This window comes from Pseudophryne corroboree, chromosome 8, assembly GCF_028390025.1.
Source record: "Pseudophryne corroboree isolate aPseCor3 chromosome 8, aPseCor3.hap2, whole genome shotgun sequence".
NCBI classification, from domain to species: Eukaryota; Metazoa; Chordata; class Amphibia; order Anura; family Myobatrachidae; genus Pseudophryne; species Pseudophryne corroboree.
Window position 1 is genome coordinate 446,077,776 of NC_086451.1, and position 17,160 is coordinate 446,094,935.

The 17,160-nt window shown below is 48.0% G+C and overlaps 1 protein-coding gene across 5 annotated transcripts in view; it reads right to left on the reverse strand.

Moving 5' to 3' along the window:
• PBX2 (PBX homeobox 2) overlaps positions 1–16,186 on the reverse strand; it is a 45,685-nt gene extending 29,499 nt beyond the window's left edge. For 2 of the 5 annotated variants that reach the window (XM_063938177.1, XM_063938171.1), the window contains exon 1: positions 15,443–16,186. In XM_063938177.1, the coding sequence (XP_063794247.1) occupies positions 15,443–15,645 (203 nt within the window). In that variant the 5' untranslated portion in view covers positions 15,646–16,186. The remainder of the gene's footprint in view (positions 1–15,442) is intronic. The other 3 variants (XM_063938172.1, XM_063938173.1, XM_063938174.1) reach the window with 2 other exon arrangements.
• Positions 16,187–17,160: the final 974 nt, after the last annotated feature.

Below are 17,160 nucleotides of genomic sequence, written 5' to 3' on the forward strand. Positions count from 1 at the left end.
TTCCTATTCTAACCTGGGCTGCTCGGATACTCAAATACACAAGTAAGCATTTTAGGGAGCGCAGAGCACACCCCCAGCTACACAGTAGTAGATGCCTTGGCCACCATAACACCTGCATCATAGGCCGCCTCCTGAATATAGTGGGAGGCTGTAATAATATAGGCCAGATATTATCTGGCAGTGTCTGAAAAATTCAGAGGTAACTCATCCTCAATTGCTTGAACCCATGCTTCAATGCCTTTTGCAGCCCAAGAGGCTGCCATAGTGGGTCTATGTACAGCACCTGTAAGAGTGTAAACAGACTTCAAGCAGGGCCGGCCCGACGCATACGCGGGTCACGCAGCTGCGTTGAGCGCCAGGCAGCAGAGGGCGCTGCTGCAGACAGTGAGTCACAGTGACTCACTCTCTACAGCAGCTGTGGCCAGCAAGCAGCTCGATACGCCCACAGCCACCGCTGCCCGGCGTGCACTGGCGTCTCCGGTAGCAGTGACTATCTTAAATTCGGCGCCGGCCGTGAGCCAATCAGAGCTCACAGACCGGCAGCTGAGGCTCCTGATTGGCTGCCGGACCGCAAGCGCTGATTGGCTCATGGGCCGGCGGCAAATTGAAAATAGACACCGCCGCTGGAGACGGAGGGATAGGAGAGGCGCACGCTGCGCTCTCCTCCCCTCACAGCAGCAGGTGAGAAGCAATTTTTTTCTTTCGGGGCACTGTGGGGGCATGTGTAGCAGCACGGGGGGCATATCTGGCACTGTGGGAGAGGCACTGTGGGGACATGTGTATCAGCCCAGGGGACATATCTGGCACTGTGGGAGGCACTGTGGGGGCATATCTGGCACTGTGGGGACATGTGTATCAGCCCTGGGGACATATCTGGCACTATGGGGACATGTGTATCAGCACTGTGAACATATCTGGCACTGTGGGAGGCACTGTGGGGGCATGTGTATCAGCAGTGGGGGCATATCTGGCACTGTGGGGACATGTGTATCAGCCCTGGGGACATGTGTATCAGCACTGTGGGCATATCTGGCACTGTGGGAGGCACTGTGGGGGCATGTGTAGCAGTACTGGGGGCATATCTCGCTAGGGGCATATCTGACTGTGGGGCATGTGTATCTGCACAGGGGGCATAGCTGGCACTGTGGGGGCATGTGTATCTGCACTGGGGGCATAGCTGGCACTGTGGGGGCATGTGTATCTGCACTGGAGGCATATCTGGCACTGTGGGGGCATGTGTATCTGCACTGGGGGCATATCTGGCACTGTGGGGATGTGTATCTGCACTGGGGGCATATCTGGCACTGTGGGGATGTGTATCTGCACTGGGGGCATATCATGTGTATCTGCACTGGGGGCATATCTGGCACTGTGGGGATATATGTATCTGCACTGGGGATATATCTGGCACTGGGGGGACATGTGTATCTGGCACTGGGGACATCAGTCGTCCACTATCTTAATTTCACCCTGCCTCAGTCACCCATTATCTCCCTGTCACCCTACCTCAGTCACCCATTATCTCCCTGTCACCCCTGCCTCAGTCACCAACCATCTCCCTGTAACCCTTGCCTCGCCAGTAACCTATTATCTCCCCATCACCCACTATCACCCTGTACCACGGGGAGTACAGCTGTGTAGCTACACCCCTTTCTTGTAAGACCACACCCCTTTTATCCCATCAAGGGGTGCCAAAATAGCTTTTTGCTTACTAAAAAAAAATAAGCTTGGGCTGGCCCTCCACACGCTTATCCGTCGGCTCCTTCGAATCGGTGACGGTGGTGACATGCAGAGTAGATGACACCACAAGACGGGCTACATGTGAGTCCACTGGTGGCGGGGTTTCCCACTTGTTACTCAACTCCGCAGAGATAGGATAACGAACTAGCATCTTTTTAGACATGGAAAATCTCTTTCCTGGAGACTCCCAGGATTCCTGACGTATGTCAACTAAATGGTCAGAATGTGGTAAGACTAATTTAGTAACCTTCTGACATTTGAACTTATCAGGTTTCTTAGATGTATCAGGAGGGTCAATCTCATCATCCATCTGAAGAATCAGCTTGATAGCCTCCACTAGGTCAGGGACATCAACCTGTGTTGTAGAATCATCATCAGCATCTGATGGATCAGTATATTCCCCATCCGAATCGAAAGAATCATCCGAAATATTAGTGGATTGGGAGGAAGAAATGGCCCGCTTAGATGACCCTTTGGTCCCAGTAGGGCGAGGGGTAGGTTTTTGTTTAACCAAGGACTGATTTAATTGCTGTAACTGGGTAGACAGAGTATCCGCCCATGGCAGATTAACTACAGGGAAAATATGTGGCTGTAATGGCAAGGGAAGTCTCACAGGGGGCGTAAGTCTTGTTATAAGTGTAGTCAGCATATTTGAAAATGCAGCCCAAGGTGGATCTGCCACAGATGCTGCAGGCTGACTAGGGGGTGCAGAACACCCAGTACCTGAACCCTCAGCAGAAATTATTTCCTCAGGTAAATCCGTGACGTCAGCACTGCATTATGCAGGAGCGTCTGCGGATTTCCCGCCCTGTGTAGCCGACATTATTGGGAATGTAGCCTTAGGGCGTATCAGTACAATATAGCCAGACAAACACAATACCTGACAAAACCCCCAAAGATATGTGACCGCAACTGCAGAGCACAAAAAAAGGATTTAAGTGGTATGAGGTGACTGAAACACACAGTGAAAAATACAAAACAGTATATCCTGTGGAACACTATATGGTATATGAGACCCTAACGCACTTAGACCCCCAGGGCATAGAATATAGTGATAGCAATATGTGTGATACACAGAAGAGAATCCACACAGCAGCTATAGGCACACACAGCCACAGGTACAATGCATAAATTATTACATATAAAAATAAAACTGCACTGGACTAGTAACACTACATATAGATATGTATGTATACAGATATAACAATGCACAGTAAACACTGGATGTATATCACAGGATACTTGTACTAAATATTCACAGTTATGCACTTGTCCTTAACTAACGCTGTCTAAATGATATGTAGAATACTTAAGTGTCCTGTAAATGCACAGCGCTGATGAGGCAGGCGCCTTTACAGAGGAGACATTGCCCAGCAGTCCCAGGATCAGCGCAGCTCTGTGAAATGGCGCCCAAACGCTGACAGGGAGTGAGGGAGGGAGAGAGATGCAGCTCCATGGCGGGAAAAAATGCTGTAGATGATGGCCAGAGCTGGGGGAGGGGCTACAGGTCAGCGCCTTATCCCCTCTGCTGGACATCACCACCGGGTACTATGGAGCCTATAGCAAACAGATTTCTCTATCGTCCTAGTGGATGCTGGGGTTCCTGAAAGGACCATGGGGAATAGCGACTCCGCAGGAGACAGGGCACAAAAAGTAAAGCTTTTCCAGATCAGGTGGTGTGCACTGGCTCCTCCCCCTATGACCCTCCTCCAGACTCCAGTTAGATTTTTGTGCCCGGCCGAGAAGGGTGCAATCTAGGTGGCTCTCCTAAAGAGCTGCTTAGAAAAAGTTTAGCTTAGGTTTTTTATTTTACAGTGAGTCCTGCTGGCAACAGGATCACTGCAACGAGGGACTGAGGGGAGAAGAAGTGAACTCACCTGCGTGCAGGATGGATTGGCTTCTTGGCTACTGGACATCAGCTCCAGAGGGACGATCACAGGTACAGCCTGGATGGTCACCGGAGCCGCGCCGCCGGCCCCCTTGCAGATGCTGAAGTCAGAAGAGGTCCAGAATCGGCGGCTGAAGACTCCTGCAGTCTTCTAAAGGTAGCGCACAGCACTGCAGCTGTGCGCCATTTTCCTCTCAGCACACTTCACACGCAGTCACTGAGGGTGCAGGGCGCTGGGGGGGGGCGCCCTGGGAGGCAAATGTAACCTATATAAAGGCTAAAAATACCTCACATATAGCCCCCAGAGGCTATATGGAGATATTTAACCCCTGCCTGGATTCACTAAATAGCGGGAGACGAGCCCGCCGGAAAAGGGGCGGGGCCTATCTCCTCAGCACACTGCGCCATTTCCTCTCACAGCTCCGCTGGTCAGGACGGCTCCCAGGTCTCTCCCCTGCACTGCACTACAGAAACAGGGTAAAACAGAGAGGGGGGGCAAATTTATGGCGATATTTTGATATATATAAAGCAGCTATAAGGGAGCACTTATTATAAGGCTATCCCTGTTATATATAGCGCTTTTGGTGTGTGCTGGCAAACTCTCCCTCTGTCTCCCCAAAGGGCTAGTGGGTCCTGTCTTCGTTAGGAGCATTCCCTGTGTGTCTGCTGTGTGTCGGTACGTGTGTGTCGACATGTATGAGGACGATATTGGTGTGGAGGCGGAGCAATTGCCAAATATGAGGATGTCACCCCCTAGGGAGTCGACACCAGAATGGATGCCTTTATTTATGGAACTACGGGATAGTGTCAACACGCTAAAGCAGTCGTTTGACGACATGAGACGGCCGGACAATCAATTAGTGCCTGTCCAGGCGACTCAAACACCGTCAGGGGCTGTGAAACGCCCTTTGCCTCAGTCGGTCGACACAGACCCAGACACAGGCACTGACTCCAGTGGTGACGGTGACGAATCAACCGTATTTTCCAGTAGGGCCACACGTTATATGATTTTGGCAATGAAGGAGGCGTTACATTTAGCTGATACTACAGGTACCACTAAACAGGGTATTATGTGGGGTGTGAAAAAACTACCTATAGTTTTTCCTGAATCAGAAGAATTAAATGACGTGTGTAATGAAGCGTGGGTTGCCCCTGATAAAAAGCTGATAATTTCAAAGAAATTATTGGCATTATACCCTTTCCCGCCAGAGGTTAGGGAGCGCTGGGAAACACCTCCTAGGGTGGACAAGGCGCTAACACGCTTATCTAAACAAGTGGCGTTACCCTCTCCTGAGACGGCCGCACTTAAAGATCCATCAGATAGGAGGATGGAAAATATCCAAAAAAGTATATACACACATGCAGGTGTTATACTACGACCAGCTATAGCGACTGCCTGGATGTGCAGTGCTGGGGTAGTTTGGTCAGAGTCCCTGATTGAAAATATTGATACCCTGGACAGGGACAATATTTTACTGTCGTTAGAACAAATAAAGGATGCATTTCTTTATATGCGTGATGCACAGAGGGATATCTGCACACTGGCATCACGGGTAAGTGCTATGTCCATTTCGGCCAGAAGAGCTTTATGGACGCGACAGTGGACAGGCGATGCGGATTCAAAACGACATATGGAAGTTTTGCCGTATAAAGGGGAGGAGTTATTTGGAGTCGGTCTATCAGATTTGGTGGCCACGGCTACAGCCGGGAAATCCACCTTTCTACCTCAAGTCACTCCCCAACAGAAAAAGGCACCGACTTTTCAACCGCAGCCCTTTCGTTCCTTTAAAAATAAGAGAGCAAAGGGCTATTCATATCTGCCACGAGGCAGAGGTCGAGGGAAGAGACAGCAACAGGCAGCTCCTTCCCAGGAACAGAAGCCTTCCCCGGCTTCTACAAAAGCCTCAGCATGACGCTGGGGCTTCTCAAGCGGACTCGGGGACGGTGGGTGGTCGTCTCAAAAATTACAGCGCGCAGTGGGCTCACTCGCAGGTAGATCCCTGGATCCTGCAGATAATATCTCAGGGGTACAGGTTGGAATTAGAGACAGATCCACCTCGCCGTTTCCTGAAGTCTGCTTTACCAACGTCCCCCTCCGAAAGGGAGACGGTTTTGGAAGCCATTCACAAGCTGTACTCTCAGCAGGTGATAGTCAAGGTACCTCTTCTACAACAAGGGAAGGGGTATTATTCCACTCTTTTTGTGGTACCGAAGCCGGATGGCTCGGTAAGGCCTATTCTAAATCTGAAGTCCTTGAACCTGTACATAAAGAAGTTCAAGTTCAAGATGGAGTCACTCAGAGCAGTGATAGCGAACCTGGAAGAGGGGGACTTTATGGTATCCTTGGACATCAAGGATGCGTATCTCCACGTTCCAATTTACCCCTCACACCAGGGGTACCTCAGGTTCGTTGTACAAAACTGTCACTATCAGTTTCAGACGCTGCCGTTCGGATTGTCCACGGCACCTCGGGTCTTTACAAAGGTAATGGCCGAGATGATGATTCTTCTTCGAAGAAAAGGCATATTAATTATCCCATACTTGGACGATCTCCTAATAAGGGCAAGGTCCAGAGAACAGCTAGAGATGGGATTAGCACTGTCGCAAGAAGTGCTAAAACAGCACGGGTGGATTCTGAATATTCCAAAATCCCAGTTAATGCCGACAACTCGTCTGCTGTTCCTAGGGATGATTCTGGACACGGTTCAGAAAAAGGTTTTTCTCCCGGAGGAAAAAGCCAAGGAGTTATCCGAGCTTGTCAGGAACCTCCTAAAACCAGGAAAGGTGTCTGTACATCAATGCACAAGAGTCCTGGGAAAAATGGTGGCTTCTTACGAAGCAATTCCATTCGGCAGATTCCACGCAAGAATTTTCCAAAGGGATCTGTTGGACAAATGGTCAGGGTCGCATCTTCAGATGCACCTGCGGATAACCCTGTCTCCAAGGACAAGGGTGTCTCTTCTGTGGTGGTTGCAGAGTGCTCATCTATTGGAGGGCCGCAGATTCGGCATACAGGATTGGATCCTGGTGACCACGGACGCCAGCCTGAGAGGCTAGGGAGCAGTCACACAAGGAAGAAACTTCCAGGGAGTATGGACGAGCCTGGAAACGTCTCTTCACATAAACATTCTGGAACTAAGAGCAATATACAATGCTCTAAGCCAGGCAGAACCTCTGCTTCAAGGAAAACCGGTGTTGATCCAGTCGGACAACATCACGGCAGTCGCCCATGTGAACAGACAGGGCGGCACAAGAAGCAGGAGTGCAATGGCAGAAGCTGCAAGGATTCTTCGCTGGGCAGAGAATCATGTGATAGCACTGTCAGCAGTGTTCATCCCGGGAGTGGACAACTGGGAAGCAGACTTCCTCAGCAGACACGATCTTCACCCGGGAGAGTGGGGACTTCATCCAGAAGTCTTCCACTTGCTGGTAACCCGTTGGGAAAGACCAATGGTGGACATGATGGCGTCTCGCCTCAACAAAAAACTGGACAGGTATTGCGCCAGGTCAAGAGATCCGCAGGCAATAGCTGTGGACGCGCTGGTAACGCCTTGGGTGTACCAGTCGGTGTATGTGTTTCCTCCTCTGCCTCTCATACCAAAAGTATTGAGAATTATACGGCAAAGAGGCGTAAGGACGATACTAGTGGTTCCGGATTGGCCAAGAAGGACTTGGTACCCGGAACTTCAAGAGATGATCACGGAAGATCCGTGGCCTCTACCTCTAAGGAGGGACTTGCTTCAGCAGGGTCCCTGTCTGTTTCAAGACTTACCGCGGCTGCGTTTGACGGCATGGCGGTTGAACGCCGGATCCTAAAGGAAAAAGGCATGCCGGAAGAAGTCATTCCTACTTTGATTAAAGCAAGGAAGGAAGTAACCGTGCAACATTATCACCGAATTTGGCGAAAATATGTTGCGTGGTGCGAAGATCGGAGTGCTCCGACGGAGGAATTTCAACTGGGTCGATTCCTACATTTCCTGCAATCAGGATTGTCTATGGGTCTCAAATTGGGATCTATTAAGGTTCAAATTTCGGCCCTGTCGATTTTCTTTCAAAAAGAATTGGCTTCAGTCCCTGAAGTCCAGACCTTTGTTAAGGGAGTGCTACATATACAGCCTCCTGTGGTGCCTCCAGTGGCACCGTGGGATCTCAATGTGGTTTTGGACTTTCTAAAATCTCATTGGTTTGAACCACTAAAGAAGGTGGATTTGAAATATCTCACATGGAAAGTGACCATGCTTCTAGCCCTGGCTTCGGCCAGGAGAGTGTCAGAACTGGCAGCTTTATCTTACAAAAGCCCATATCTGATTTTCCATTCGGACAGGGCAGAACTGCGGACTCGTCCGCATTTTCTCCCTAAGGTGGTGTCAGCATTTCATCTGAACCAGCCTATTGTAGTGCCTGCGGCTACAAGTGACTTGGAGGACTCCAAGTTACTGGACGTTGTCAGAGCATTAAAAATATATATTGCAAGGACAGCTGGAGTCAGAAAATCTGACTCGTTGTTTATATTGTATGCACCCAACAAGATGGGTGCTCCTGCGTCTAAGCAGACGATTGCTCGTTGGATCTGTAGCACAATCCAACTTGCACATTCTGTGGCAGGCCTGCCACAGCCTAAATCTGTAAAGGCCCACTCCACAAGGAAGGTGGGCTCATCTTGGGCGGCTGCCCGAGGGGTCTCGGCATTACAACTTTGCCGAGCAGCTACGTGGTCAGGGGAGAACACGTTTGTAAAATTTTACAAATTTGATACTCTGGCTAAGGAGGACCTGGAGTTCTCTCATTCGGTGCTGCAGAGTCATCCGCACTCTCCCGCCCGTTTGGGAGCTTTGGTATAATCCCCATGGTCCTTTCAGGAACCCCAGCATCCACTAGGACGATAGAGAAAATAAGATTTTACTTACCGATAAATCTATTTCTCGGAGTCCGTAGTGGATGCTGGGCGCCCATCCCAAGTGCGGATTATCTGCAATAATTGTACATAGTTATTGTTAACTAATTCGGGTTATTGTTGAAGGAAGCCATCTTTCAGAGGCTCCGCTGTTATCATACTGTTAACTGGGTTTAGATCACAAGTTGTACGGTGTGATTGGTGTGGCTGGTATGAGTCTTACCCGGGATTCAAAATCCTCCCTTATTGTGTACGCTCGTCCGGGCACAGTACCTAACTGGAGTCTGGAGGAGGGTCATAGGGGGAGGAGCCAGTGCACACCACCTGATCTGGAAAAGCTTTACTTTTTGTGCCCTGTCTCCTGCGGAGCCGCTATTCCCCATGGTCCTTTCAGGAACCCCAGCATCCACTACGGACTCCGAGAAATAGATTTATCGGTAAGTAAAATCTTATTTTTTAGTAAATCCGACCTGTGCTCCTTGCCCTGGTGGATATAGTGGGGTCCCTGCACGGCCACAGTGTCCACACCAGCGGCGTGGTCCGTCTCCTGGGACCGCGACCGGATTGCGATTTCGGCAGGTCCCACTGGGGGACCCTCTTACCTCATGCCTGAAGTGCGGCCACGTGATCCAGGAGAGCAGCAGCGGTGTCTGTGCCTGATGACCAGAGCCAGTGGCGTAAGTTCGCCCCAGTCGCCCGGAGGCATGATAAAATGTTGGTGCCCCCCTTTCCCCCCCACACACACACATATATGCCATATGTAGATATCTGGTACTCAGGGTGAACAGTAGCGGCGTACTCAGATGCCTTTCACAATAGTAGTATAGACATATACACACACACACACACACACACACACACATCTTTCACTTACACAAACATGCCTTTTTCACTAACTCACACGCCTCTTTCACTTGCACACACGCCTTTTTCACTTACACACATGCCTTTTTCAGTTACACAATCCATGCCTTTTTCACTTACACACACACCTTTTTCACTTACACACACATGCCTGTTTCACTTATACACACACACACCTTTTTCACTTACACACACCACTTTCACTTACACACAATTACACACACACACCACTTTCACACACACATGCCTATTTCATTTATACACACACACTTTCACTTACACATGCACAATTACACACACGCCACTTTCACATACACACAATTACACACACACACGCCTCTTTTACTTAAACACACAACTTTTCTTGAAAAAACACAGACTTACACACCTCACTTAAAATCATTCACACACATATAAACACAGTGCTGCCAACATTTATTAAAGATACCCCCGGTAATCACCCCCCCCCTCCCCCCTGCCTTTTTCACTAACTCACACGCCTCTTTCCCTTGCACACACACACGCCTTTTTCACTTACACACATGCCTTTTTCAGTTACACACACACACCTTTTTCACTTACACCTTTTTCACTTACACACACGCCTGTTTCACTTACACACGCACCTTTTTCACTTACACACACACCGCTTTCACTTACACACACACGCGCCTTTTTCACTTACACACAATTACACACACACGTCACTTTCACTTACACACACAATTACACACACACACGCCACTTTCAGTTACACACACACATGCCACTTTCACTTACACACACGTCACTTTCACACCAACACACGTTCCACTTTCACTTACACACAATTACACACAGTCACTTTCACATACACAATTACACACACATGCCTCTTTCACTTACACACACACACAATCACACACACACACACACACACACACACCACTTTTCCTTCACACAATTACACACATCACTTTCACACACACAAATACACACACATGCCTATTTCATTTATACACGCACAATTACACACACACACACACAATTACACACACACACGCCACTTTCACATACACACAATTACACACACACACACACGCCTCTTTTACTTAAACACACAACTTTCCTTGAAAAAACACAGACTTACACACCTCACTTAAAACCATTCACACGTGTAAACACAGTGCTGCCAAACCCCCCCCCCCCCCCCCCACACACACACACACACACACACACAATGCAGCAGCTGGAGGCAGGTGGTGCCAGTGCCTACCTGTTGCAATCACCAGGACGGAGCTTCAGACGGCCCAGCTCTGTTGGAAGTCACTGTGAGCAGCTGTGCGCTGGAGCTCCCCCTAGCTGCAGCCACCTGCCAGCTCATCTCTCTGCATACGAGGAGGCAGCTGCTGCTGCTGTGTCATGACACTGACACGCTCCTCCTTCCAGTCTGATGCGGGGATGGGTTGTCGGGCAGTGGAAGGCAATGGAGAAATGCCCCCTGCAGGTCAGGAGTCCGGCGGCAGCCGACTCCATTGCCTCCCACAATTCCGCCTCTGACCAGAGCGCCTCCGCTGTAAGTACCCGCCAAACCAGGGCTCAGAAATATGCAGCACCACTGAGGGAGGTGATGGAGCCGCAGCACGATATGTCACTGTGACAAATAGCACCAAGTGCCTGTGCTGTGGCCCTGGAAGGCTTGTTTCTTCATAAAAAGCTCTTTTCATGGCTGCCTAGCACAGCCCTCCCCGATAGCTGTCTGTACTGCAGGCACCAACTTACAAACTGAGCTCCAGTGCCTGGAGGCGGGGCTATAGAGGAGGCGGTGCAGTGCATCCTGGGAACAGTCAAAGCTTTAGCCTATTGGTGCCTCGGATCAAGATCGAACTCTACACCCCGATGTTATTCCCTGTGGAATACCAGTATACCCCGCTGCAGAAAGCCTGATAATTTTATTTATATAGCGGTATTCTCCAATAGGACTGAAGAAGGCAAAATACTACTAAAAATGTAAATATAACCTTCCTGAAGTCAGTGGTGTGAACAGCAAGAGCAGCAAAAAGGTATCAGTGACCCCATGAAAGACGCCGTAGTCTACACCAGACAGGATTATTTGCTACAATGCATATATAGCATGCCTCAATGACTGCTATGGTTATTTTAGTGGTTCAAAAGATAATTAATTTTCAGTATCTAGGAACTGTGACGACTGATCATTTTTCAGGACTGCAGTCCTCTGAGGATTGGTTTGAAAACTGCTGCCATAAGCAAAGTGTAATGACACAAGGTATATTTAGAACAGCGTTCTCAATAAAGTATAATTAGGCCAGTGATCCTGTAGAGTCTTGGGACTGCACACAATAGGTCCTGCACATATGGCAACATAGGTTTTGTAAGAGGACAATTAGTGGTCAGATGTTCTTATAGGTTTTGCCATGTCTGTAAGCACCGTTTCCCCAGTGGTGAGTGCTTTGGGAATTAGAGGAAGAAAATGAAAGTCTGCTTTGAGAATCTGCTGTTCAGTGGAACCCTGTACCAAGCCCTTCTCCTAGGAAGTCGTTTTTAACTGAATATTTTCCCAATTGCACAGCTTTCAGGGATGGGGCTGCAGAGCATTGAGTCTAATAACTAATTCATTTTTGCATGGACACTTACATAGAAGCCTCATTTAGAGTCAAGTTAGAACCAACCCCAAAATCTGTCCACACATTTATATTTGCCCCGTGCAGAAACGCCATTGTGCCACGGTGCAAAAAATAGCATTTTCTATCCATGGCCACTATTGATTTAGGCATTATGCACCATGAACAGAGCGGTATAGGGTCACACATGAATTGCATGTACATTGGTATTGAGCACTATTGACTTTCTCTCAACGCCATACGGCTGAAATCAGTGTGCGCTCCCCGTCATGTATATTACACGCAGCCTCAGGTGGATGCAGAAAAACACTTCCTGCACCATCTTGCTTTGTCATCAGTCTCCACTTAAGATGGTCTCTCCACACACACACTCATCTAGTATTGATCAGTGGCTCCATTTATGATCTATTCTGTGTGAACCAGTCCTTGAAATTAGTATCTCCTGAAAGAAAGGATCAGTTCCAGCGTACCTTTTGTGTGTTCCACCAGTGGCAGCCATTTTGTGGGCTGGACATAACTATTGACAGCATTTAGTCATGAGACAAAAAGTGTATGGTTCAGCCCACAAAATGGCTGCCTCCATTGTACTTAGTACACCTGAAAGTATTCACCGCCTAACACCTTCATATATCCTATACTTCCAAAAAATATCCATAAACACCTATCATATTTCAAGGAAAACTTAATTTTCCATTAAATATGTTGGATAGAATGTGGGCATGATATGTCATCGGTGGAAAATACCACCGGATATTTTTGTGGTAAACAGCTATAAATTTGTGCAAACTATAGAAGTAGCACTATCCACTGTTGGTAACAGAAAGCCAGACAATACTTTTATTTTTCCCAAAGTTAGCATACAATATGGACATTACACAATCTACAGCAGCCCTTGGTCTCTGTATAGAGAAACTAATTTCCCAGGTATGTATCTGTATTAGCACAAGTGACTACAAATACACTTAAATGATATGTACCAATACAACAGCTCCCATAGTGGTTAGAAAAGGGAATAATCTTGCATTTGATTTTGCATGAAAGGACTGTAAAACAGACTTCAGGCCTTGTAGCCAGTGGTGCCAATTCTGTGCATTGCACTAGTGTGCCAACACAGGGAAATGGGTCTGAAAATGCAAACCACTGTAAAAGCATACCCACTAGAGAGGTTACGTGCATTCAGGGGGTACTGAAGCAGCTTTTACTTTCCAAACACTGCCTACTACATTCACAGCTACTTATCGCAAATAATCGCCTTTGGGAAGCCTAGCTGACCTCTCAAACATGAAAGTGTACCACGATGTGCATGGCACAACAGTCGTATTCACTGGACACTGAAAAGTTGCTCAATGACAGTTGCCATATTTTGCGAAAGTCCATCCCACATCCCAACTCACCAACTCTAATCCATAATCTGCTTAACAGCTTTTTTTGTCTTTTAACACTACTGTACAATTTATCTCTGTATTTTCATGTACAGCATAGTATCATAAATCATCACCATTGCGCCTCCTAATGAAAAACTAAGATTGTAAAAGCGATACGTCAATAGGAAACACCCATTTATCACAGCCCCCTAGGCATAGGTGCCTCATACACAGATGAGAGCATCTAGGAAAACTGGTTCCCAAGGAGAAAACAAAATATAAGAACAATACTGAAACTCCTAACCAAACAGGAGTTTACTTTCAAAACGACAGCTAGAAACTACTTTGAATGTGGGTTACAGCACCTTTTACCTGCGCACCAGGTAGACTCACTTTGTCTCCCCTTCCCTCCTATACACACGGTTTAAAAAGGCAGCGCCCCCTCAGGTCATTCCTAGAGACTGGATTTATTCTGTACTTTATTTTATGGGAGCTTCCTGAGAAATTGTGCAGTATTTTCTTTACAACAAAAGAAGGGAAAGGGGGGGGGGGGGTGCACTGTGTTTTATAGTGGAGGATATTTTAGCTTATTTACCTACCACACCCTACTTAGGCACTTTCTCTATATATTATACATGTCATGTAAAGCAACGCAGCCTGGGAGACACTTTCATATCCTAGGTTTAATTATACAGCATACATTCTGCTGCGAGAGGCCGAGCGAAGGATCAACGCCAATTCCAGGGCTTATAGGGGAAATTAATATCTCTGCTCCATGAGGAGTGGAAAGCTGAGGTCTGCCGGTCTCAGAACAACATGGTTTTAAGGGATTAGCAGCGTTGTCATCAAGAGGCCTTTTATAGGGTAAATTAAATGTCAATAATTATGCAGCCTAATACCTGGAGCATCTAACATGCTGAAGCAAACGCAGTACAAAGTGTTACAGCCTCAGCGCAGTGTCCTCATTACATGGACTTAAAAGAAGTACACAAAGGGCCCATTGTCCTCTGGAAGGACTAAGTACAGCAACTGGCCACTTCAAGTCACTTACCAGCCAGATACTCTTAAGTACAGTGTGTGCGTATCATATATATATTTTATTTTTTCTGCAATCAAGTATTCTAAACATGGGGCCTATAGGAAGGACAGAAAAGTATAAACTGGGGGGTAATATAAACATAAATAAACAAACAATGATGTGGACGGAAAGGAGGTAAATATAAATAAATAAAAAACAGTTTTGATAAATATTTATAGTTAGCAAAGTGTTGTCAGAGGTTTAACAAGGTACAGAGACATTTTCAGACATAGAAGTAGTGGTTTACTAGGTACAGCGGCCTATAATTCAGATGTAAATAACTCATAAGGCCAATATAAAAAAAAACAACCACAACAGAAGCCACGTGTGTTTTATAGTCACATAAAAAGGTTTTACTTCTACTCGCATTGCATCTGTGCAGTTTTCTATACTTACATTCTAGAGAATTTTATTTTCAATTGCAGATTCCGTACTGTTTAACAAATGTATAAACAATATAATACGGACTGGGATAGTAAATAGGCATATTAATACACCAAGAGAAATTGGAATATGGGGACTATAACTATGTATCAGTAGAGGATACGGTAGAAAGTTAGTTGATGAACCGTATACACAACACATTGTTCAGAAATACTGTATGGGGGGGCTATGGGAGACTGTGTGCTATCCTGTAACATGACTGCAGAAGTACTGGCAGGAGGTTACACTTCTTGGGAACTTTTGTTACTCTTAGGGATCAGCTGCCCTTGGACACAAGCAGAATAGAAGGCCAGTAATACACAGTGCACTGATAGGGCAATGCAGGCTGTATATACTGTACAATTGTGTTTAATGCAATGACTGGATTGATGTAATATGCCATCTGATTACGATAGAAGGGGATTGCAGAAATAAGTTTAATACAGACTAAAAGTTACAGTGTTTGCAGAATCTGGTCCTCTCCAGGCTCCATATGTGAATGCATAGTACAGGACTGACTATGTACACACATAGGCCTCACCCCCCCTACCCCCCTCTGCTTGCACTCACTTTGCTTGGGCTTCATCCAGGCTCTGGTCAGTGATAGTCATGATCTGCTGCAATATGTCGCCGATATCCTGCTTCCTGGGCTCCCCATTGTCTGCTGGGGTGTCATGCATAGGGTGGGGGGTCAGGGTTTGGGGTACCCCATGGTGAGGGTGCCCTGGAATTCCCACCCCCCTGGCCTGAAGAAGCCTCCCTTGCTCATCCATCTGGGCAGATGTCCCCTGTCTTTATGTCGGGATACAAATCGTCCTCTTCCTGTCGGTCGTGGCACTATCTCCCCCGAATCGAGTCACTCTTGTCCTTCACACAACTCCTACTGCCCCCCTGTCCTTGTTCCTGAAGTCGCTGCCTCCTCCTGCTGCGTGCGAGTCGCTGGGCTGCTGCGTGCGAGTCGCTCCTCTTGCGCGTCCTCCGCGAGTCTGGAGCGTCTGGAAGCGGCTTCTCCTTCCCCGAGCCCCGGAGAGAACGCGCAGGGTGCAGGCGCCTCCGACAGAATAATCGCCCGGGCAGCGCTGCGATAACGCAGCGGATTGCTCTCCAGGAGGGGGATCGCCCCTCTTTTTCTCTCCCACTCTCTCTTTATTTTCCGGGTTACCCCCAGATCCGACAACGATGTTCCAGGCTGGGAAAAGAGGAGTGTAAAATGGTGAATAGCTGGGGAGAAGGGGGGAGGAGAGAGGGTGGAGGAGGAGGGAGGAATGTGGCCATGGTGCCTCTCCCCTCACTCAGGGATTCACAGCTCTCTGCTGCCTCCTCACTGTCACATTCCTACAGCGCTCTCTCCAGGAGCCAGCTCTCACTTCCCCTGCCAGTGCCTTCCTTCCAGTCTACACTGTATCATACACATGGTGCTGCTGGTAACATTGTATCTTCAGGAGCCAGCTCTCACTTCCCCCTGCCAGTGCCTTCCTTCCAGTCTACAGTGTATCATACACATGGTGCTGCTGGAAACATTGTATCTCCAGGAGCCAGCTCTCACTTCCCCTGCCAGTGCCTTCCTTCCAGTCTACAGTGTATCATACACATGGTGCTGCTGGTAACACTGTATATACAGGAGCCAGCTCTCACTTCCCCCTGCCAGTGCCTTCCTTCCAGTCTACACTGTATCATACACATGGTGCTGCTGGTAACATTGTATCTTCAGGAGCCAGCTCTCACTTCCCCCTGCCAGTGCCTTCCTTCCAGTCTACAGTGTATCATACACATGGTGCTGCTGGAAACATTGTATCTCCAGGAGCCAGCTCTCACTTCCCCTGCCAGTGCCTTCCTTCCAGTCTACAGTGTATCATACACATGGTGCTGCTGGTAACACTGTATATACAGGAGCCAGCTCTCACTTCCCCCTGCCAGTGCCTTCCTTCCAGTCTACAGTGTACTATACACATGGTGCTGCTGGTAACATTGTATATACAGGAGCCAGCTCTCACTTCCCCTGCCAGTGCCTTCCTTCCAGTCTACACTGTATCATACACATGGTGCTGCTGGTAACATTGTATCTTCAGGAGCCAGCTCTCACTTCCCCCTGCCAGTGCCTTCCTTCCAGTCTACAGTGTATCATACACATGGTGCTGCTGGTAACATTGTATATACAGGAGCCAGCTCTCACTTCCCCCTGCCAGTGCCTTCCTTCCAGTCTACAGTGTATCATACACATGGTGCTGCTGGAAACATTGTATCTCCAGGAGCCAGCTCTCACTTCCCCTGCCAGTGCCTTCCTTCCA